Here is a 25101-nt window from a genome sequence, read left to right as displayed (position 1 = left end):
TTTTTTTTTCTTGGCTTTTCTACATTTTAATTCTTCTAGCCAGAGGTTCTTATCCAAGGGCATGCATCAGAATTACTAGTGAAGTGTTCTAAAATCAAAGATGCCTGTTTTCTACCTCCAATGTAGAGAATCAAAATCTCCAGGGCACAGTCTAAGCATTAATATATTTGCTGAAGTGCAGAGGGGTTAAGAACCACAACCCTGGGGGCACCTGAGTGGCTCAGTCAGTTAAGTGTCTGACTTTGGCTCAGGTCATGATGTCACAGTTTGTGGGTTCAAGCCCCGTGTTGGACTCTGTGCTGACGGCTAGCTCGGAGCCTGGAGACTGTCTTGGGATTCTGTGTCTCCCTCTCTCTCTGACCCTCCCCTGCTCATGCTCTCTCTCTCTCAAAAATAAATAAAACATTAAAAAAAAAGAGCCACGACCCTGGATGAACTTCAGAATAAGCTTCTTAGGGTAGAAGCCATATCTGCCTGGTTACTGCTTATTCCCAGCCCCAGTGTCTGCCACATTGGTGGCATTCAATCAATATTTGTTGAATCAAAGACTATATCATTTACTGTTTGTTTCTAACCACTATCCCCAGTTTGAACATGGGTTTACAAAGACCATTCATGGTAGGGAAGTTGAGGTAATACTCCAGTCTGGTGAGGACTATGAAAACATGGTGTCCGAGGAACAGTTGAGCTATGTAAGAAGAAGATCACTGGGTCCAGTTTCTGAAGGGTGGATGTGAGGAGAGGGAGCAGATGTATCCTATGTTCCTTCAGGACACAGTACAAGGGAAAAATTTCCAGGAACACCTCAAAAGCTATTAGGGGGGGTCTAGCCCATCAAAAAATGACAGCAGGTGCCCATCTGCTAAATGGGTTGGCCACCTTCCCACCACTGGGGGTGTTTAGGCAGATGGTGTGGTGCCATCTCGTAGGGGGAAATTAGGGAAGATTCCTGCATTCGGTAGGATGATCTCTATGATCTCTTCAAGCATGGGGATCTTAGATTCTTAAAAATACTTATTGAATGAATTCTGTGATTCAAAGAGATGCAAAGCTTCTGGGAGTTTCCTTGTTGATGAGAAAAATTCAGACTAAGCCCTGCTTTCACTATGTAGGGAGATCCCCAAGGAGGTCACCTCAACCTGGGGAACACAGGGCCCTGACCACATCACATCCCAATACTTGCTATAGGCCTAACCACTCACCCTTGCCATGTGATGTTTCGATAATCCAGGTGCAGTTCAAGTTGTTGGGGTAGAAGTCAGGAAACCCTGGTGACAAGATGGTCCCACTGGAGCCTTGAATGAAGCCGCCACAGAGTGCTACAGGAGTGAAGAAGGTGGTCAAAGAACTGGAGTGGCTTGGGGAGCACCTCCACCCCAATCAATCCTTCTGGGAACCTGGGAGCCATCTATTCTCCACCCTCAGCCCTCCCTGATGGAGTGAGAGAGTCAGTTCCCCTTCCAGCTCCTTTTTTTTTCATGGCAGGAAAGGAATCCACTACCTGAGCACCCCCACATAGTGTGTCTCACCTTCACAGCTGGGCAGGGCCCGGCTCCACTGGAAGTTAGGCTCACACTCCAGGGGCTCCCCATCACTTAATGTGTAGCCTGAGTCACAGCTGAAGGTCACCAGAGCACCCACATAGAAGTCATTCCCATGGCGCTGCCCATTTACAGGAATCCCTGGATCCAGACAGTGGTCTGACTGCAGTGTTATAGCTGGAAAAGAGAGCCCACAGCTGGTACAGGCAGCTCACCATCACCATAGAGAGACCCCAGCTGGCTCACAGAGGGAAGAAGGAGAGAGCCCTGATTTACAAAGTTAAAGTTGTCATTTACCCATGGCTGTCAATATCTGCTGAGAGGGCATTTAAAGACCTATCTGTTAGAGAAAACAAGTTGGTTCTATTACTTGTTCATTCATTCATTTACTTATTCATTCATTCAGTTAACAAAAGTTGAGTGTCCACTATGGTTTAGCTACCACACTAAGTCTTAGGGATACAAACATGAGTAAGAAAATGAGGCTTTCCTCATGGCTCTCTCAACCATGACTTCCTATGTTGGTCTACAAGGAATGGAAGGGACATCCATCTTCTTCAGTTGAGGCACCAGAGACGGATGCAGGAGGTGATGAAGGAGGGTGAGGGTGAGATGCCATCACATTTTAACCTCACGATCCTCAAACACTCTGTCCCTTGAGAACCTGGCACAGTGGCACCCAATCACCTGCATGCAGAGGAAGTCTTTTGGTGTGCAGATCATCAGCTTTCATTGTTTCCTAAGGCTCCTCTCTAAGCTCCCGTGGGCTCTGACAGGTGCTGAGAGTAAGGGAGTGCCCCCCCTGCCCCACCAGGAGCACAGCCTAACTGAGAAAGCCATGGGGATGAGTCTAAGTTGGAGGCCTGCTGCTGGAACAGTCCTGGGTCTTTTCACCCACCAGAGCTCACTTTGTCATCTCCTCCCCCAAGACTCACTCTCATAGCGGAGCTGGAAGCCAATGTCCGAGTGACTCTTGTCAGTAGAGAAGAGGAGATAGAGGTAGTTGCTGGTGCTGATGAGGAACTGGGGGACCTGGGTCCCATGGTAAACCCCGATCAAGGGCGCTGAGTACGTCCGTCCATCTCGAACTTCCAGAGTATCATAGTTGACCTCGGTTTTAAATCTGCCAAAGATGGAAATGTAGACTTCTTGAGAAACCTGAGGTTTGTCAGTTTGCAAATGACAAAAGGCCCTGTTTCACCCAGGGCTTCAGGACAACCAGATTTTGGCTGGCTGGGACATTTAAATACAATTTGCACACATTCACTAGTGACAAGAAAGGGTCTTCTCTCCCCCTCCTCCCGTGGCTGGGCAACTGTCTTAGTCTTCCCTGTGGCCTGGGCCATGACTTATCTCAAGACCTAGAGGCACAATGACTAGCCTCATGGGGGTCAGAAGGTTCTAGGCCAGAATTCAGTAAACCATGGCCCAGGGCCAAATCTGTCCTCTAGCCTGTTTTTGTACCGCCTAAGTGCTAAGAATGGTTTTTAACACTTATACAGGGGTATGTTTTTAAAAAGCAAAAAATATGCAACAGATAACCACAAGCGGCCTACAAAACCTAAAATATTTACTATCGGGCTCTCATGGAAAAGTCTGAGCACTGGTGTTCTAGGCCAGGGATGCTCTGTACAGGAGAAGTTTGCCTTCATACCTGGGTGGCTACTTTCCCCACCCAAGGGGAGTCCCTGGGGTGGGAGAGGGAAGTGGGGGCACCTGGGTAGGATTTGGGTCAGAGGTCAGGAAGGCTGCCTTTTCATACTGCAAATTTCAGAGTTCTGCTCCTCAGATGCCAATGCCTACTTTATCGTCTGGTGGGGTCTGTCTGCCCACTCTCCCTCCTTACGGGTGCGGGGGACAGAGAGGCTCTGACATCCCAAGTGATACCCCTGCATTCTGCTCACCCCTCTGGTCCTAAAGAGCACAAACACCACTACTGAGGTGTGCACAAGGCCAAGGGCAAAGCCAGTGTGGTGTGTCCCCACCCCCGGGGAATCTGCTCCAGGTCATTGCTGATATTTCAGCATCGGTGCTAGTTCTTGTCCCTCAACCCCAGGTGCCCTCCCACACACCACTCCTTAGAAAACCCCCTTGCCGCTGCCTCCAGGTTGTGGGTCCAGGCACCTGTCGAAGGTGATTTTGATGGGGTAGCCTGGCTGGGCTTCGATCACCCAGGCACAGCTCAGGGCATCCTTGTAGAAGCCAGGCCAGCCTGGAGACAGGATGGTGCCACTGGGCGAAGTCAGATGACCACCGCAGGGAGCTGGGGGACAGAAGGGAGAGAAGGAGCTTTCTTGAGGGGACAAATGAACAAACAGATAAAAACTCTCTATAAAATGTATCTGCCAACAAGTATTGCTTTTGTTTTTATGGGGAATTACATAAACTATATAAACTGTGAGTTCTGTCTATTGGGATCTTTATAGATAGGGCCCACTTACATCATTTGGACTTTTATTAAAGGCCGGAGGGGGAGAAATAAAAATAATCCTCTAAACAAAGTCCTTTGCCATTCTGGAGGGGCTGAAGCACAGCTAATATGTGGGTCACATTGGTTTTCCACTTTGTTCCTCGCTCAATCATCAGGCTTGTGGCAAAGGCAAAGACCAGGCCATCTCCTCACGCCTGGCACCAGGTGCTCTGGCACTGAATCCCGATGCTCAGCATCTGGCAGACCCCGACGCACGGCTCAGAGCACCAGCACAGCCTGTCCCACCCTAAGCTCCGTGAGGGCAGGTGCCTTATTAATGGTCTTGGGGATTCCCAGCATGTAGCTTAGAGTTGGGGACACAGCAGTGATTACTGCCTTAATAAATAAATGAATGGATGCAAGGGCGAATGAATGTGGTTTGTGGCAGGTAGCTCCACAAGACACTGCGTGGCCCAGATATGCCTCTGATCCTGCTATGCCTGTTAGCACAGTCCCTTGGTCTCTTTCTGCCCAGCCTCAGCCTCCCGTCCCTATCTGCCTCACCACCGTCTCTTCCTGCATCCAGACCCTCGGCCCTGTGATGCTCCTTAAGTCTACTCTGGTCCTCCTCCTTCGCGCACGTGGTTGGATTTTATCCCCCCCGCCCCCGCCCCATCCTTTTCAGGCTATGCTGGGCCATACGACCGCTCTGCCCAATAGAGTGAGGACAGAAGCAGCATGCGTCATACCCATGGGGAAACTTTAGGAGCCGGAGCACGGTGTGCAGTTTCCTGCCTCAGTGACTGTGAAAGCAAGTGTCAAGATGGAAGTCCCGCCAGGCTGAGATTTAAGTGACTTGGAGGAGCAGAGCCACTGATGACCAATGTCACACATGCAGCGTGGGTAGTCCGTGTGACATACAAACGCCTGTTTTTAAGGCACTGAGATTTGGAGGCTGTATGTCAATGCAGTCTAACCGAGCCCCCCCAGCATAACACACATCCCTCCCCAAGACTACCACGACCACCCACGCTGCAGCCACCATCACTGCCGCTGCCACTCATGGGCTCACACGGACAGGCATGCTCACTCTTTATAAAACACAAACCTGTGAGGGCGGCACTATTACCCTCCCCATTTCACAGCTAAGAAAGGCTTATGGATGTTAGGCAACCAGTCCTGTGTTAGCAAGTGCTAGAGCCTGGATTCAGACCTAGGGAGACAGCATGAATCCAGAGACCCTAAACCAAGCAGTCTCCTGGCTTTAAAGAACCTCTGCTTCCTTTTGAATCCCTTGCTACGTAGCTATCAGATGCCAAAAATACCCTGAACGGGAGCAGGAAGGAAATAGAGAGCTATCCAGCACTTGTATCTCTGCAATATTGTATATGTTTCTCTAGGTAATCAGTCTCATAAAACATAGTCAAATATATACATTTCTCTCTCAATTCATAAACTTCTTGGAAATATCTAAAAACAATTGTCAAGCCTTCTTAATAGAATGTTACATTAGGAAGTTTAATTACTATAAGATAATAACAATAATAATAGTACTAGTAGAAGTAGAAACCCACGCCAATGACTTACGATGCTACAATGTGTGTATTATCTCATTTAAAGGCACATGACATTTATGCAGTGATACGCCCATTTTACAGGGGAGAAAACTAAGGCTAAGTAGGCTAAGAGACAAGATCAAGAACGAATAAAGTCAGAGCTGGGGTTTCACTTCAAGACCTCTATCTCTAAATTCCCCTGCAGCACACAATGGTACGCAGCCACAGCTGGCGGGAATGAGCTCACAGGGATTGAGAGTTCACTGTGTGTCAGGGCTTACCATGGATTATCCTTGTGACAACTGCAACACTAAAAGACAGATATTGCTGTTATCCTCATTTTACAGGTGGGGATTATCACCTTGTTTTTAGTTAAGTTGAGGCTTGGAGAAACTTAAGTCGTAATATAGCATTTATACCAAATATAGAGAGAGTAAATTGCACATGAGTACTGTCACTTCTTGGGCAATCCTAGTTTTTCCAGATCCATCCCTGCATCTCCCTGAACCTGCTAATGTGTTCCCCTCTTTCTCTGATGGACACACGAGACCTTGGAGGTGGAGGGGCAGGCCTACTGTTCCATCCCTGGGGTCCGCACACAGGGACTGAGCCTCAGCAGGAGCTGGGACTCTCCGCTTCAATTCAGCACAGGCCCTGGCTCTTGGGTTGTGGGTTGCGATATCTTCACTTAACTTTCCAGAAAGCTGTAGATCACACATTCATTTTCTGTCTGGTCTACGCTCCATTCAGTGCACAGATCTCAACAAAACCCTATGTGAAATCTCCAGACAGGGAAACCCAAATCCTGCCTTTGCTAGTCACCGCTCTGCTCTTCTCTGCTGTGTTGTTTCGGTACCTTGACTATTTCACCTCTTCTGCTGCTCATGTGCTGCTCAGATGACCTCTTTACGCATTTAGTCCTTCACACCCTCTGGTTCATTTTCACATGTCAGGGTGACAGGTGCCAGGCAGGGAAGAGGAGGGGGAGGGTTCCTAAATGCAATGTCTCTTTAACATTTGAAAAGACGCTCAGTCTCACTCTAACAAAACAGATGCTAAAACTACAATGAGAAATGGTCTCTCATCCATCAGATAGGCAAAACCCAAATTCAATGACATGTGAGGCTGGAGGAAACTGGGTACTCTAGTACTTGCTGGCGGAAATGCAAACTAGCACAACCGCTGGGCAGTGAAATCTGGGAATATCTAGCAAAATTCCCATGTGTTCACTCTCTGATCCAGCAATTCTTCTAGAACTCTATCCCAAAGATGCACTTGCAAAACTATGATGTTTATACATACAAGGGCTATACAAGGCGGCCCTTTGTAATAGCAAAGAATGGAAAGGGCCCAAATGTTCAGCAACGGGGAGCAGACTGAATGAACTGGGGTAATCAACAGGATGGACAATGCAGCTGTGAGCAAGAATGAGGAATATTCTATATAATGTCAGGGTGAGGTCCCCAGAATATACTAGCAAGTGAATAAAAAGCAAGGTTAGCTAAGAGAGGGGTGGGATATGCACACACACATTCACTCATATTAACAATCGATGAAAGAGTAAGCCAAAAACTCATGATTATCTATGGAAAGGAGGAGGAAATGGGGTAGAGAGGAAAGGGGTAAAAGCTAGACTTTCTCAGAATATACTGTCTTTTAGGGGTTTAACTTTGGAATTGTGTAACTTTTTTCACCACTAAAAAGAAAGAGTTAAAAAATTTTTTAACGTTTTATCTATTTCTGAGAGAGAGAGAGAGAGAGAGAGAGAGAGAGAGAGCATGAGCAGGGGAGGGTCGAAGAGAGAGGGAGACACAGAATCTGAAACAGTCTCCAGGCTCTGAGCTAGCTGTCAGCACAGAGCCCGACTCGGGGCTCGAACCCACGAACCGTGAGATCATGACCTGAGTCGAAGTCAGACGCCCAACCGACTGAGCCACCCAGGCACCCCAAGAAAGACTTAAATTTGATAAGCGGTTTCTCAAAACTCAAAAACAGAGTAAACTAAATGGATACAGTACTGTGTCACTTGGTAGCACCATCACACATGAAGAAACTAGCGAAGGAGATTTTAGAGCAGAGTCCATCCCTAGTAGGATCCCGGAACGAGAAGAATCGCAAGTAAAACAACTTAAACCATCTTCAGTGATCACACTGCTATTGGCAGTGGTGTTAGTTCAATTCAGAGACTCTTGGGTATGTATCAGGGAATGAGAAATGATGCTGGTGTTGTAGGAAGCTGGAATTTTCAGCAGGAATGAAAGCAGGTCCAGATATGACATCAAGAAAGTGAAAAAGAAAATGTTCTTACATCTGAAATGAAATGAACCCATTATGCATTTTATGTTTCAGAAATGATTCTTTAGCTCTGTTCATTGAAAAGCCTTAGAGACAAGGGCCTACTCAATAGTAATAATTATGCCTGGTGCCCAGATTCTAAGTATCATTTTCTACTAAAAAGGGACCAGGGCTCCTTGGAGAAATGGCTGATTCTAGGTCAGGGGCAGAAAATGTTCAAGATAATGTTGGGCCACTTTCAAAAGGTTCCCACTGGCCAATGGGACAATTTGAGCATCGGTTAGAATAACAGCTGCAGTGGATTTAAATATATTAAAATGTTTAAATCCACTGGACTGTAATGATATTTAAAAACGTTCAACTTTAGAAGATGGCAGGGAATCAACTCATTGATATAAAAACTGCTAAATAAAGGAAAATAATTAAATTTTTCTCCTGCCTTTCCTTTATGAACTGTACCTCAGGGTAACCAAATAGTTGATGAGGGTGAGTTTGCTTTAAGTATTCCAGCTTATAAAAGATGAAATGATAGCATGTAGGCATTCTGCAGTCCCCAGGCAAGGGCCACTGATGGCTCCTAACATCCTCAAACGAGAGACAACCAGACATTTGTGCCTCTGATGGTGGCACAGAGCCCTGCCCGTAAAATATTCCGGTTAAAAAATGGAACCTAAATTTGATTAGGTTTGTAGATCCTACTGCCAATTAAAGAAAATATAAGAGAGAGAGGACCATGTTAAAGAACCTCCCAGGGACATAATTGCCAAAATTCAGAGTGCAGAAAATACCTCAGGATAAATGACCTGGCTTCTTCAACAACAACAACAAAAAAAATTACAAAGGTTATGGGAAAGACGTCTATAGATTAAGAGACCTAAAACACATGCACTGACTATAATGTATGAACCTAAGGAGGATTCGGATTTTTAAAAAATACTTTAAAAATAAAGGACATGGGGGAGGGCACTTGTTGGGATGAGCACTGGGTGTTATATGTAAGCCAACTAGACAATAAACTATTTAAGATAAATAAATAAATAAATAAAACAAAATTTAAAAGATGAAAATAAAGTGTTAGAGGGGCACCTGGGTGGCTTAGTTTGTTAAGCATCAGACCGGCTCAGGTCACAATCTCTTAGTTTGTGGGTTCGAGCCCTGCATTGGGCTCTGGGCTGACAGCTCAGAGCCTGAAGCCTGCTTTGGATTCTGTGTCTTCTTCTCTCTCTGCACCTCCTCTGCTCATGCTTTCTCTCTCTCTCTCTCTCTCTCTCTCAAAAATAAACATTAAAAATTTTTTAAAAACGAGGTGTAAAATAGTCATGGAAATTTGATTGTTTTATTTTTTTTAACATTAATAGTATTGCAGTTCTGTTATGAAGAGTTTTTTAAAAACTTTTTTTTAATGTTTAATATTTATTTTTGAGAGAGAGAGAGAGAGCACGCGCACAAGTGGGGGAGGGTCAGGGAGAGAAGGAGACACAGAATCTGAAGCAGGCTTCAGGCTCTGAGCTGTCAGCATAGAGCCCCATGTGGGGCTCAAACACATGAACTGTGAGATCATGACCTGAGCCGAAGTCAGATGCTTAACCGACTGAGCCACCCAGGGGCCCCATAAGTTCTTTTTAACTATTAGAGACACACACTAAAATTATGTGGATGTACTGTTTTGCCTGAAATTTGTTTCACAATAATCCCAGAGTGGGGCAGTGGTGGGGGGACATGCATAGGGGTCTGAATGCAACAAAATAGGCTGTGAGTTTAGAACTGTGAAGCTGGGTGATTGACACATGGGTATATGACTCTGTTTGCAATTTTCCATTCAAAATGTGAGGTGAAAAATTTAGGAAATGCTCACACTCACACTCCACACACACTGACACACAATGAAAGAAAAGATGGGGGGGTCCTGCCTGGAACAGGGATAAGAGCTCAGGAGTAAGACAAAAGAGGGACCCTTTGCCTAACTCAGTGCCTGGCACACAGTAGGTACTGAATAAATGTTTTGTTGAAGGAATGAAATGCTGGCTGACATGTAGAGAGACAGAGAGACTGGGTGTTATGACTGAGCTGTGTCCCCCGCCAAATCTATAGGTTGAAGCCTTAGCCCCAATATGACTGTATTTGGAACTAGGGCCCTTAAAGGGGTTGTCATTCAGGCTAAATAAGATCACTAGGGTGGGGCCTTGATCCAAGAGGACTGGTGTCCTCATTAGAGGAAGAAGGGACACCAGGGATGTGCACACAAGAGAAAAGGCCAAGTGAGGCCAAATGAGAGGGTGGCCATCTGCAAGCCAAGGAAGAAGAGGCTTCAGGGAGAACCAAACCTGCTGGCACCTTGATCATGGACTTCTGGCTTCCAGAACTGAGAGAAAACAAATTTCTGTTGTGTAAGCTGCCCAGTCTGTGGTGTTCTGTTACAATCACATGAGATGACTAATACATGGGGCTTCTGGTGAGGGGCTGGTGTCCCCCTGAGGGACGGCCCACCTCTCCTGACCTTTGATGTTAAAGTTGTGCAGGCAAGGAGCAGTCTGAAACAGTGACAGAACACAACAGTATGAAGAACTAGTCCTCAGCGAGCCTCACAAGGTGCTGCACACTTATCTACACGTGCTGTTTCTTTTCCTCTATGTTTTACCTTCACAGCAACCCGTAAGGAGGGTACTGGCATCAGCCTCATTTCAGGGTTGAGGAAACAGGTACAGAGAGGTTAGGTAACTGGTCCAGAAACACACAACCAGGAAGTGGCAGAGCCAGGATTCAAACCCCAGTGTCCTGGTTCCAGAAACTTTAAGTGGTTGCTAACCACGTGGGAACCCCACCCTGATGCTGTCCTCGGAGGGGTTTTAGGTGACTAGGTGTCCACCATGAATGACCAGAAGTAGTGAAGGCCTTTTCTTATGGTCTGCTAACCACCATTTTGTGGCAGAATAAAAGGAGAATGAACTTTGGGGTCAGACAGACCTCATTTGGTGATGAAAAGTGGTGGTTCTGGAATCAAGAGTCCTTAGGTTGGAATCCTAACTCTCCCATTCATTTAGCTGTGTGATCTTGGGCAAGTTACTTGACTACTCTGTGCCTCAGTCTTTCTCATCTGTGAAATGAGGACACTAACAGGAGTTCCCTCCTAGGGTTGTCATGAGGATTCAATAGGACAATGTACGAAGAGCACCAGGCCTAGTATTTAACACGCAGTAAATGCTCAGATGTCACTGGTCCGGGGATCTCAGGCAAGGCAGTACACCTTGCTGGTTTGCAGCTGTCTTGTGCTTATAGCGTGACCACATCGTTCTCACAGGAGTGACCAGAAGATGAAGTGAGATCGTGTTAGAGACCCAGTAACTCCCCTTCTTCCTCGGAGGCCTTAATGAGCTACAGGTACCACTTTGATTCCTCTTGTAGGAATGGGGAGGACTGGACTGGCCTTCTGTCTTTTTTTTACAGGACTTTTTAATTTTCTGATTATAAAAGTCACACATCTGGCAGACAGACAGAGAAAAAGAAATGTGGACGTGTTTACACCAAACTGTCAAACCATTTTCCTCTAGGGAGTGGGACTGGGGAATGAGAATTTTCACTTTGAACTTTATCTCACGTATTGTTTAATTTTTTTACAACCACCAAGTATTACTGTAAAAAGGAGCATCCGTCCTCCCTGTAGATAATTTATCTCCTTCCCCCCCCACTCCGTGTATTTCTTATAAGCAGCATATATTTTTAAACTCAGTTTGAGATTCTTTGTCTTTTAATAAGGAGTTTAATTACCTTTACTATCATAACTGACGTGTTTGTCTTACTGCTGTCATTTTGTTTTATGCTGTCAATTTCTTATGCTTCTATGTGGTGTCCTGCCTTTTGCAACAGGCAATATGTTTCTTTTGGTATTATTTTTCTATGGAGATAGGAGTAGAAAATTTGCTTTTCATCCTATCTGTGGCTACTTTGAAGTCTTTCATAAACAGGTTTGAAATTATATTCTCTATAGTGAGATAAGTCAAGAAAAATACAGAAACAGTAGAGCCGAGAGTCTGAATTTGAACTCTGGCTCCACTACTTACTTACAGGCTGAGCTACTTAACCTCTCTGTGCTCCAGTGGGGACAATTGTACCTACTTCCTGCCTGATGCAAGGCTGAGATGAGGTGACACCTGTAAAACACTTATCCCTGTGGAGTAGAGTTACTTGGTGCTTTCAGAAAAAAGATGAGGAAGAGGTGAGTATAGGGGACAGATAGCCAGGCACACATGTGCAGGCACATTCACTGCCTGGAAGGCTTTTTGAGTACATTTCTGGCTTTAAACATATGGATCCCCTATGTCCTCTGTTCTCTAGATAATGGGTCAGCAAACCGAGGCCTGGGGCCCAAATCTGTCCCATCCACTTAAGCACTATCTAAGGCTGTGTCCGTGGAACAATGCCACAGTTGAGTAGAGGCCCAAACGGCCCACACAGCCCAAGAAGATACCTTGGAGCTGGCCCTTTAAGAAAAAGTTTGCCGACTTGCACTTTAGAGCAACAAGATGATCATCTTTGTTTCTAAATTTAGGAGAGGACGCCATTTTCTCCCTTGTCCCATTATAGCCTCTCAAAAGCTAAGTGGCTCTTAGCATATATTAAAAGATTTTTTAAAAGACCATTAGCTTCTGCATTTAATTGTCCACAAGGTGGGGATACTTAATCAAAAACAAAACTGGAAAAAATGGAAAAGACAAAAGATGCTGATTACAAAGCAGGGTTCTCCAGAGGCTGGGACGTTGAGGGAAAGAAGCCACGGAGGGGCGGGGTCCCTGGGGCTCCTCCACTCCGTCTGCTCCACTGTTTTAAGTCTGGGATTGGCCACCTAAGGTGGGGTCCCTCATGCTGCCCCTCTGCTGTGCTGCTCCCTAGGTCCCGAAAAACCAGCTTGGCAGCAAACAACCACCACCCTGAGGAAACTGAGCAGCCTCTCGCCTGGGCCAAGTTCAGGGTCTTTCCAATGGGCTGCCCCCTATTTCTGGCTGCTTGCTGACTGCCAGCCCTGGCGTCCCTCATCTTCCCAAGGGAACAGTAGGGATAGTTTTAATTTTAAAATTAGGACTCTGCCTATGAACAGTGAGTCTGATTCTCCCATGCATTCATACGTGGTCTTGAGTATTCCACCACACTGGCGGAGCTCAGGTCTAGAAGCACCCTATTCAGGAGGGCGGGCAGTGCAGGGAAGTGGATTCTGCAGCTATGGAGTCCTGATGCCTCCTGAGGGGGCCCAGCTCCACTGGGACTGAGTCGCCATGGGCTCTTGGGACCCTGGGAGCCTGGGCTTTGGCCCCGGAAGAGAATCTAGGTGGGGAGACAGGACCAAAGGTCACGGAACTGATAAAGAAATGAAATGGTGTTGAGACCAAGTGTCTAGTAGAGTGGTCCAGCAGTGGCCCAAGGCAAACAAAAGGAATTAGGAAAAGGGAGAGAGACAGCAGGGAAGAGGAAGGGACAGTGGGGAAGATGTCTGGGATGAGATGGGCCGAGGCAAGGACAACCAAAGAAGTCAGAGGAGAGAGTGAGGGAGAACGAGGGGCAACCTCATGGAGTTGACAAACCAGTGACAGCACAGCTAACGGTGTTGGGTACTTACTGTATGCCAGGAAGTGCCCTTTATATATGTATCTTATTATTATCTCCTCCCCCCCCTTTTTTTAAATGTTTTATTTATTTCTAGGAGAGAGAGAGAGAGAGAGAGAGACAGCGTGAGCAGGGAGGGTCAGAGAGAGAGGGAGTCACAGACTCTGAAACAGGCTCCAGGCTCTGAGCTGGCAGTCAGCACAGAGCCCAACGCGGGGCTCGAACCCACGAACCGCGAGATCATGACCTAAGTGAAAGTCGGTCGCTTAACCGACTAAGCCACTCAGGCGCCCCATCCCTTCCCTTTTGTTTTCAGCTGGAAGAAGCAGAGGCTAAGAGGGAAATGGTGATTTGCCAGGATTCCAGCCTAGACCCCAAGGACTCAAAAGCCCACCATAAACCCAGACCCTCTGCCACACACACTAAGCTGTCAGCGGTCTCTCCTCTCCTCTCCCCTCCCTCACCTGTCACCTCTGGGGCAGTGTTTTCTTTAAGGCCCCCCCCCTTTTTTTCTCCTGTTCTTCCCACCTGCTGGCCGGGGTGCTCAGATTTGGGTCTGGGGACTGGGTACGTAAAGAGGTCAGTTAGGTCTCCAACACTGTCCATCAAGTGAAATGACAGAAAGCAGCTTTCCAGCTCCTGAAAGGAGAGGACTATATCCCTTGGCCTCTGTGGCCGCTGTCACTGCCTCCAAGGGGCCTGTGGACCCTCACCTTTCATCCATCATTATTGGGGGCCTGTTCTGTGCCGGGCACTGTGCCTGGTATGCAGATCTGACATGATTCCTGCCCTCAAGAGGCTTAATCTGTGTTTTAAGTGCCTGCAGTTTGGTGGAATGGATGGCTGGTCTCTGCACCTAAGTCAGAACCCGCTGTGCGTGGCAAGGCAGGATCAAGCAGATGCCACGGTAACCCGTGCTTGCTTCCAGCTGTGTTCCTTCGGGCCGGTCTGCCCTTAGCCTCCTGAACACTGGCCCCAAGGGTACGAAGGCAGCATTTAACAGGGGCATGAAGGCCAGGGCCGAGGGATGTCCCAGGGAACTGGGGAAAATGAGCATGTGGAGAAGAGAGAGGCAGGCAGCCAGAAAGGCCTGAAGTTCCACGGCGCTGCCAGTGCTTTAGGCTCATGGAACTCCCCTGGGCAGGAGCCGGAAGCATGGCTCCTAAAGGCTGTGGTATCAAGGGAGCTCCCAGTTGAAAGGAGAAGTGTTTTTGATGCCTGAACCGCTAAACCCAGCGTTTCTCCAGTTGAATCTCTGGTTATAATCTCTGGGTCCTGAGAGAAGAGGAAGGACAAGGCAGGCATAAGCCACGGCCCCCAGCCCTGGTAGGCACGCACCTTCACACCGCAGCACAGCGCTGTTCCAGACCACGCTGCCCTCCTTCAGGATGCAGGTGATGGTCTCCGAGCCCTGAGTCCCGAGGAAGCCTTCGTCACACAGGAAGGAGATGGAGCTTCCCAGCTGGAGGCTGTCACCAAACCGTTTGCCGTTTACTGGGACGCCAGGATCTGGGCACTCGTTGTGTCGGAAGGCTGTGGGGAGGCGGGTCAGGGACGTGATTAGGTAGAGCTGGTGTGCAGAGGGACCCCCAAAGGAAACAAGTTTCATTACGATAGTCAACCCCAGACCTCTACCATTTCTGCAAGAACTCGCCACACTGGAGGGAGAGCCAGACACCCTAGAAGCAAATACCCCAGAACCAAGAAGCCACACTGGGCATAAAGTAGGTGGTTGTTAGACTTGAGCTCCTGCCTTCCTGAGCACTTAATCCAATTTCATCCTAATAAACATATATCGATCAGGCAGCGGAGTTCAGTATTTCTCATGTGGCTCATTTACATCATATCATGATTCCATGAAGTAGACACGATTACCCCAGTTTACAAATGAGGAAACTGAGGCTCCACATGGCTTAGGAGCAGGGCTGCCTCCTCCTGTCACATCCATTCCATGCTTCCCTAACTTCAGACAGTACAGGATCGTTTATGTTGCAGATGAGCTGAACTCCAAGTCCTGTGACACAAATAGACACTAAGCAACATAAAATAGGTGCCCTGGACTCAACCCTGTCTGAAGCCATTTCCTCTATTTCCTGCTGTGTTGTCAGGCTGCCTCTCACTCAGTCTGGGCAGCCAATGATGCAGTGGGATGGGGCAGAGGAAAGAGAGCACTTGCCCATTTAATTGAGCTTTGCCTCTTGTTAGTTACATGGTTCTGCGCAACTTATGTAATCTAGCTGAGCCTCCATTTCCTGACCTATAAAATGGAGACTGTACTACACTGGCAGGGTCATTCTGGGATAGAAATAACAAGGAAGTTGGTATGAATTTGAAAGTGGAGAATGTTTGGGACCGTGCCTGACAGATGGTGAGTACTCCCTGAGTCTGAGTCCCCTTCCTTCTTCCCCACTGGGTCTCCACTCAGCTCGTTCCCAGCCCCTGCCTGGGGGTGGGGGAGGGGGCTTGGTTCTCCCGCTCAGATCTCTGAGCCACACACCACTTGCATCCCTTCTGTTGTGAGGATGGTGCTTTCCAGGCTCCATGGCTGCGCTGCACGTGCCCACTTAAGTAAGAACTCAATCTGCAAGCCTCTGAAATTCCCTAGTGATTGAAACATTTGCACATCCAGAAACAGAAGGGCCCCGGAGGCTGCGGGATCTTGCTGGAGGCAAGAGACTTGCAAAGCTGGGGATTCTTCCTACTGCGGAGCCGCGGGAGCACGTGATGTGGAGATGACTGTGATGATCCCCCTTGCCGCCTTGGCGGATGCCCCAACACTCTTCCCACCAAAATGCCAAGCCCAGCTCAGCCCAGACTTAGTCTCCCCACCTTCCTTCATTAGCAACAGTGACCATGAGGTTGCCTTGACATTTAGAAAGATGGTGTGGGAAGAAGAGTGGTGCTCAGGCCCCAGAAGTCCGGACACAGTGTCTCTTCAGACCGCGATCAGTCATGTGCACACTCACATGTGCACGTGCACGGGGACGCACACATGCAGGGCTACGAAGCTACTCCCAACATCTGGGCGCAAAGGCTCTAAATCAAGGACTTAAATACTGCTCAGTTCTACCTGTGCACTTTTTCAAGCCTCAGTTTCCTGGCATGGAGAATGAATGGGTAGATAGAGCTTAGCTACTGAAGTTTCTACTGAGCAGCCGGGGGTGATGACCACAGAGGCACTCACACAGCAGGTGCTCAGGAGACAGCGGCTACCGTCTTTGTTGTTCAAAATGCCCCACACAAGGATTAGCTTTACTCTGAGGAGCGCGGGGGGGGGGGGGGGGGGGTGGTGAAAATGCGATCACTGATTCTTGTTACAGGGACACAAGCTACAAATAAGCACAAGGGGAGCCACCCAGGGTTCTCTTGCTATGGGGAAGCTGCGTGGGAGGTGAGTTCCCTGATGCTGGGCTGATTCAAGTTCAGCCTAGATGATCATGAGCTGCATGTGAGCAAGGAGCTTAATGTCTGAGTCCCCAAACACCTGTCCATGGACTATTGTTGTACCAGCTACAGCAGACTCACCTCAGAAGCCTGTAAAAATGTAGATTATGGAGCCTTGTCCTCTTAGGGATTCTGATTCAGCAATGAGGCTTAGATTTAAAACAATTACTTCTACTTACCTATCCAACTATCTGTATAAATGCATAGAAAAATACCTGATGTCTCCAATAATGTTCACTGGCAAGAATCATTTCTGGGTGGAGGGTATCTTAGGGTCGTAGTTTGTACTTTTTCTTTGGCCTGCCCCACTTGTTGAGTATTTATGTGTTTGATGCATGTCATTTTTCTAGTGGCAGAGAAGCCCTGGAGAGGAATGCTGGGTAACAGCTCGATCCTCACTTAGGTCAGGTCCACTGCCTTTTGCCTCTCCCCCTGCCACTGGGGACTTAGCATGTGCTGCTTTCTGGAAAGCAGTCACTTCCTAGGTTTTGCTAGGAGACTCAATAGCCGGTTTTGTCCCAGGCTCCCCACTGATGTCTGCACTTGCACTGAACCTGCAGAGTTCGCAGTCTCCCTGGGATACCTCTTACCTTTCTTCCTACTCCCACCAGGGAGAGATAAAGGGCATTAGTCACTCATGGATCTCTCCATTCAGTAAACATTTACTAATCCTAACCAGGTCAAGACCCTGTGCTGGGCAGAGGGGACAGGAACATATGCATGCATACCCTTACCTTTCTGGAGCTCATGATCTCATGGTAAAGCAAGGAGGAAGGTGGATAAGCTAGAAGCTACAGCGGCAGTGCTAGACTGGGAAGACTGGCTGAAATGGTGGGTTCTGCTTCCCCCCGCCTGTGGATGGCAGGAAGAACTCCAGGTCCCTGGAGGAGGTGTGCCTTGAGAAGACTGATTGTTTCTAGCAAGTTTACTGTCCTGAAGAAGGTGCTAAAGGGAACATCAGGAAAGGGCTTTAGTTTGGGTGGTTCCTTGGAATCTGAGGTCCTCAATGGTCCACCATTTGGCACCTGCTATCTTCAGCTCAACTAGACCCCAGGGACAGGCGAGACAAGGAAGCAAGACAACTCTATGCCAAAGGAGTGCGGTAGGGGCTGGGAGGAGATCAGTTCTGTCAAAAAGTGCCAGCCTGGGGTGCCTGGGTGGCTCAGTCAGCCAAGTGTCTGACTCTTGGTTTTGGCTCAGGATCTCACGGTGGTTAAGATCGAGCCCCTTGTTGAGCTCTGTGCTGAGCAGGGAGCCTGCTTATGATTCTCTCTCTCTTCCTCTGCCCCTATCCAACTCTATCTTAAAAACAGTACCAGACTATGTGAGTGTTTGCGTGCATAGGATAGAGTGTGAGGGGGGGGGAGAGGGGGGGGCTTGCATTTCACAAGAAGCCTCTGGAAGAAGGTAATTGCTCAGGCAGACCCAGATTCAGCCCCATTTGACTATTTGCCACTAGCTAAGTTCACTGGGTCTACAGTGAACTTATTATGACCCATTAAGCACTGCTTGCTACCCCTGGGCAGCTTGCTATTTCCATCCCACCCTCACTATCGCCCCAGGAGGCACAGACATGGAAAGAATTACCCCTTAGCTTCAAGCTGCTTCTAGAGAAGGGGCCCAGGATGAAAACTGGAGGTGATGACTTTTGGACTGTGGCCCTGAGAGGAGCAATGAGGACATGCACCAAAAACAAGGTTAAGAAGCCTCAGATCCAAGCAGAAACAGTGCTCGGGACATTTGTTTCTGATTCGACTATGGTGGTGGGAACCGAGCAAAGTGAGAAGCGAGAGCCCCACTGGGGATCCCTGAAGTCAGCAGTAAGTAAGTGTTTAAGGACAGGGGAGGCACCTTAGAGTGGGATGGACAACAATGAGTGGCTGACACAGGCTTAATCTCCCTGGGCCATTCCTGGTTCTAACTGGGCCTTCTAGGAGGGAGGGGGAGAGGGGAAAATGAGGTTCTAGCCTTGTTATACATTACATGTGGTGCTTATAGGAAATAGGTGCTCAAATGAGAGCAACATGGTAGGAAAGAGCACCCTGGCCAGCAGCCAGAGCTTTCTGCTCTTCCTGACCTTGCCGGAGCACCATGCCCGGGCACTGTAGCCAGGCAAAGCTCTCGGAGCTAGCCCACCCACCTCAACCCTCCTCCACGGGGGCACCCTGGACCAGCCCAGAGGCTGATGCTCAGAGGGACCAAGTGGGGACTCACTGGTGAAGGTGATGTTGAAACCCCTCTTCCCCGTGGAGTGGTCAGTCTGGAACTCGAGACGGGCCACGTGGCCGCTGCTCGTGATAGAGGAGGGGAGCTGGTTTCCTGAGAAGGTGCCCAGGACCGGGGCTTCAGCTGTGGCCCCATCCTTGATGACCAAGAAGTCAAACTGAGGCTCCACATCGATGTCGTTGAAAGCCAGGTGGATGCGGCTCTCGGGCCGGGCCAGGATGAGCCAGACGCAGTGGAGGTGGTTGCCGTAGTCTTCTGGGTAGTTGGGTGACAGGACGACGCCAGAGGGACTGGTGAAGTTGAAGAAGCAGGAAACTGTAAGAGAAGAGTGGTGGAGGTCAGTGAGCGCCCTGTACTCTGCCTGGGCTACCAAGGGCTGGCACGTGGAGCATTTCCTTAGCCTAAAGAGCGATGGAAAGAAATGGGAACACAAGGGTTGGGCTAGACTGGCTGGGCTCTGAGCTCTAGGAGGGAGACACGCTGGGTTCCATGCCAGGCATGGCGCTGGGAAGGCCCCTCTGGCAAACTGTGGACATGGCGGATTTGGTTTACTCTTGGCCCCTCTGCCCCTTACAGCATGCTCATCCCAAGGAATGTCTGCAAGCTCTAGCTCCCTTGTGTTGGGGAGAAACTATCCTTCAAGCTGAAGCAGGGTCACAGAGCTCCTTCTTGCTAGTGGTGATCCACTGGCTGGTAACCAGAGTCGGGGTATGCCAAGTCCATTTCTCCTCTTTAAACAGTTTTGATGGGAAAATAATAGGTGTGCCCTGGGGATTCTGGCAACCTCAAAGCTATGTAACTATGCTAAGGAGGTGCTGGGTAAACACTGTCTCTCAGAGACCAAAGCTTTGGAAGAAACCTGGGGCAGGGCTCATGGTGCCTCATCTCGATACCCTGACCTCTTCCTTCCTCTCTTCTTCTTCATCCTAAGGACACACTCTTCTGAAAAATCTTTACTTTCAACCCTTTCCATGCCAGTGACTAGCAGACCCTGGAACAAGACTGAGGCAAGCGAAATGCTACAAATGGGAAAACAAACAAGCGAACACTAAACCAAAATTTAAAAGGAAAATAATAGAATGAAAAAAAATTGCAATAGATATGCCAAAGGGTAAATATCAATATTAAATCAGAGTTTTCATAATTGTATAAGAAGATCTCCAAGATGAGCAAAGAGTATGCTCACAGGATTCATAGGAGAGAAAATAGAATTAATGTAAAAACACAGTCCATTTCACTAGTAAAAAAATAAAGAAAGAAAGAAAAAAATATACAGCCCAATATTGTTAAGGCTTTGTGGAAACTCATGTGTATTTATTGCCAGTTGCAGAGTAAAGTTGATATAATCCTTTTGGAAGGGAGTATATGGATTCTTATCAACAGCCACAAAACTATTCAAATATTCTGACTCTGTAATCTCTAGGAATTAATTCAAAAGAAAAAGGGCCACATGGACAAAGATGTTTATAGTGACATAACTGCATTACCGAGAAAAAAATGTGAGCAACCTATATGCCAGCCTAATAATAGAGGTAAATTATAGCCTTTAATGTGATGCTGTTTGAGCGAAATCATTAAAGTGATAAATATGACCCTGTAGAAAGAAGAACGTTAAGCATCATGTTAAGTAAAACAGTAGATCATAAAATTATATGTATACTTCTGATTATAGCTATTACATATTTATTTACATGTGGATAAAGACTGGACATGAGCCTCCGAATAAAAATTGTTTTCGAGTAATAGGTTTTGGGGTAATACTTTTTCAAAATGAAAACAATATTTAATTTTCCTGACTGCAAAAAATGAGTTAGGCTTATACTAAAAAATTTTTAATGTAAAAGTATAAAGAGGGTGGGAACTAATATGGACAAACATCTGAATCCCTTTATAGCATTTATGTTGATGTTTGGTGTTCGTAATATCAAAACTTGGGTAAACATAGTATTTGGCTTATTAATTATAATGAAGCTGAGGTGAAAAATAATAATGAAGTCATGCTTGCAAAAGAAACACACAAAACAAAGGAATTGGTCACTCTTTATGTTGAGCTTCTCCTTCCTTTCCAGACTCTACCAGTCTTCCCCTTTTCTACGTTAGGTATTTCTTTACCAACCTGCTACTCAAAGCCCTCCCATCCAGTTCTGCAAAGTGAACTTGATCCCTAAGACCAAGTACAGTCACACTCTTGTAATCTCTGTTTTAGAGGTACAGAAAGAGTCTGAGCCAAGGGGAGAGCTGGACATGAAAATGCTTTTAGGCAACATAATATGTAATTAATAGTGATTATTATAATATATTAATGGTGGTTACTAAGTGCAGGCACTGTTGTGAGCACTGTCATTAGTTACTCAATTTAGTGTCACAATAACACTATTTGGTAGGTAGCCCATTTTAAAGAGGAAGACACTGAGGCACATACAGGTTAAGTAATTTGTAAGGGTTGCTCAGCCAGTAAGTGGTAACAGCAAGTTCAAAGCCATCTGACTCCAGAAGCCAAGCTCATAACCACCCCTCAACATACTCTCCCAGTATGAGAATAATACTGCCAACTGGGCCTAACGGAGTCCTTGGGAGTGTTCTCAAAATTTGCTGAATATCAGTCTGTCAGTCCTAACCATTACATTAGCACTGAAGTGGGGGGCCTCTAGGCTGGCCATGGATGCCCCCACACAGCCAGGCCGTCTCCAGCTGCAAGCATAATGCCAATCGTGAGGAATCTTAACGCAACAAAGCCAATGATCTTGAAGACAAGGGGAAAAACCACGAGCCCTGCCGACCAGGAGAACCACACCAAAGTGGACTGAAGGCAAAGAGAAGTGCTATGATTTCAGAGGGAAGACCATCAGGGGCACCAGAAACAGGTACACAAATGGATTTGCTGCACGGGAGAATTTAATGAACATCAACTGAGTGCCCCACCCCCACTCCATTACTCTACCACATTATTCTTTGTTCTTTATACCCCTTCTCCTGGGTTGCCATCTTGCAAAGCTCCAGGGGCACCATTTTGACCAGTTGTATATGACAGCTTTACCTAGCACTCTCTAAAATTATCTTGTTTACTTGTTTGTTTATGGTCCATGTCTCCCTCTCCCCAACACATACACAGATGCTCCATGACAGAAGAAATCTCATCTGTTTGATGCCACTGGGTCCCTGATGGCTCCCACAATACCTGGTGCATTCATTGTGGGTGCTCAATCAATACTTGCTGAATGAATCAATGAGTATAGTTGGCCCCTGAACAATACAGGTTTGAACTACACACATCCACTTGCATGTGGATTTTATTTTTTGGATAAATATAGCACAGTACTGTAAATGTAGTGTCTATTCCTTATGACTTTCTTAATAACATTTTCTTTTCACTAGCTTACTTTACTATAAGAATACAAAATATAATACACATAACATACAAAATATGTGTTAATCAACTGTTTATGTTATTGGTAAGGCTTTTGGTCAGCAGTATGCTATTAGTAGTTCAGTTTTTAAGGAGTTAAAAGTTATATATGATTTTTTCTACTCTATAAGGTTTGGGGGGCAGGTTGGCACCCCTACCCCCATGTCATTCAAGGGTTAACCATATTTAATGTTTGCTGCCATCTGAAAAGATGGAGACACAAATACATATGCCTTACTTCCCCATCCCGTAACAATCCCAAAGCAATGGAATTGACCAAAGTGAAAAACAGGTAGATACCTGAGTCCGCTCTGGAAAAAATGCTCTGCCATCACCCTTACGGTATTTCTCTTAGAAACAGTACAGATCTGTTCCTAAATAGCTTAGAGGAGAAAAGAGAATGGCTCAGCCAAGTTACTAAACAGCAGAGCCAGTAGAAACTGCTCCCAATGTCAAAGGCCATAAAAAATATTATTCACATAACCTTCATTAAAAAGAAACACTCAAAGATGTTTTCTACCCAACTGAGAGGTGAATCACAATGAGGAACTCAAATGGGGGAAAGTTTTGGTTTATATAAAAGGAAAAAAATTAGCACAAAACAAATAACCATATAGTAAAGAATCTAAATAATTGCTATAAACATAGTTCTAAAACAGAATGCAAGCGTAACAAATATTCCTTCAAAGAGAAGATAAAAAATATCACTCCTGCCTAAACCCCGGGGTAAAACATTGCAGATGACACTGATATAAAGTGTAAAGTTGGAGCAAGGAGATATGTTAATTTCCTCATCTTGCAAGAAATTCTGTTATATAGTTTCTGTGGTTAATTAGAGAAATATAGGTTAGAGCATGTTTTTAAAGATGTTAAGAGTAATTAGTAATAGACTATAAAGTAGCTTGTCTTCAAAATTACCAAAGGGGAAAAAGGAAAGCAGTCAATTTAGCAAAAAATGGAATTCAAAGGAAAGAACGAGGAAGCATAAAGAGGGGAAATGTAAAGTAAATGCTACAAAACAAAAAGAGAAGAGACAAAACATTATTTATGACAATACATGTATACAGGTTAATCTGTCCCAGTAAAATACAAGCCTCATTTTGTAATGAGATACACAGCTTCCACAAAGGGACTCAGAGGTTAAAAAGAAGGGAAGGAGCCAAGACAGCTCAGACTTCACACTGGAAGAATATTAGAGTTTACCAATGTCGAGGCTCCAGAGATTCCTATGTATTTGGTAGAGTGGGTCCAGAGCATTACAGGTTCTAAAAGCTCCCCAGGTGACCCTAAATGTGTAACCAAAGTTTCAGAAGGACTGATGGAGGCAAATGCAAACCACATGAATATGGGGTTTTCATATTAAGATCAGACGCTTGGATGTTGTAATGTCACACCAGACTCTTGGATGATGCTCCTTTCTCTGGTCGACAGTCCTATGGACAGCTACCAAGAGACATTTCTTCCTGTACCTGGAAAGAGATGAAGCTTGTAAACTGACACTCATAGAGCAAGGATGTGGGCCTGCAAAGCTTGCTCTGACACCACAAGAGATAACTCAGACTTGCTGCCACAAGGGCAGGAAAAGGGAGTATGCATCATTCTAGAAAGGTCTAATCTTTCTCGCTCCGGAAAACATGTTTGCATGTTACTCTGGAATGTTTCTGTTAGGGGACAGAGTTTATTTCTTAGTGTCCAAAATGAGGAAAACGTGAAATGCTGTGATTGGATCTGATCACTATCAATCGTCCAGGTTAAAAGGGGCAGATAAGGATGCCTACCCACTTCAGACGTAGTTATGCTCATGGGTCTTGACCTTGGATAAACCTTTAAATCAGAGGACTCTTACCTGGCTCAGACTTTTGAAAAATAATAAAGGTGGCAAACTTATTAACAGGTGCATGCCTAGTTATTGTGTGTTAACATCAGATTGTTATTTGATAGAATCTTGAGTGGAAAATGCAAGGGGCATGTCGAAAAAACCCTCTCTTCCTATCTTAAACAAAATCCAAAGATGATATTGAAAATATGGAAGGTGCACATATTCCCAAGTGAAGGTATGATAGTTATGACATGTTATGGCCCAAAGCACTGATGCAGACCAAATAGACTCTTTTTAAAAAATATAAAAGTTGGAGAAAAATATACTAATCTGAAATCAAAAGTAAATAAAGATAAAGAGGACCTGTAAAGTACTCTGAGTGTGTAGGTGTTACATGAAACTGTGTAGCAATGTGGAGCATAACCCACTTTAAAGCACCCATGGAATATTACAGAAATAGACTCTATTTTAGGCTACAAGGAAATCTCCATAAACTTCCCCACAAAGAAAAAGCTGTGGGGCCACATTTTCTATCTTTTTTTTTTTTTTAATGTTTTTTATTTATTTCTAGGAGAGAGAGAGAGACAGCATGAGCAGGGGAGGGTCAGAGAAAGAGGGAGTGACATACTCTGAAAGAGGCTCCAGGCTCTGAGCTGGCAGTCAGCACAGAGCCCGATGCGGGGCTTGAACCCACGAACTGCGAGATCATGACCTGAGCGAAAGTCAGACGCTTAACGGACTAAGCCACCCGGGTGCCCCCACATTTTCTGTTCACAGTTCAAATAAACTAGGAATTGGTAATAAAAGAA

The 25101-nt window shown here is 46.3% G+C and overlaps 1 protein-coding gene across 1 annotated transcript in view; it reads right to left on the bottom strand.

Moving 5' to 3' along the window:
• Positions 1 to 25101, bottom strand: part of CSMD2 (CUB and Sushi multiple domains 2) — a 597675-nt gene that overhangs the window by 207532 nt on the left and 365042 nt on the right. Inside the window, exons 14-19 of the mRNA XM_039231736.1 lie at positions 19056 to 19382; positions 14736 to 14930; positions 3666 to 3804; positions 2477 to 2664; positions 1530 to 1718; positions 1203 to 1319 (exon numbers count right to left, since the gene is read on the bottom strand). Of these exons, the coding sequence (XP_039087667.1) occupies positions 1203 to 1319; positions 1530 to 1718; positions 2477 to 2664; positions 3666 to 3804; positions 14736 to 14930; positions 19056 to 19382 (1155 nt within the window). The remainder of the gene's footprint in view (positions 1 to 1202; positions 1320 to 1529; positions 1719 to 2476; positions 2665 to 3665; positions 3805 to 14735; positions 14931 to 19055; positions 19383 to 25101) is intronic.

The sequence above is a fragment of the Hyaena hyaena genome, unplaced genomic scaffold (assembly GCF_003009895.1).
Source record: "Hyaena hyaena isolate Hyena2069 unplaced genomic scaffold, ASM300989v1 scaffold_3, whole genome shotgun sequence".
NCBI lineage: Eukaryota > Metazoa > Chordata > Mammalia > Carnivora > Hyaenidae > Hyaena > Hyaena hyaena.
This window is presented reverse-complemented; position numbering and strand designations above follow the sequence as displayed.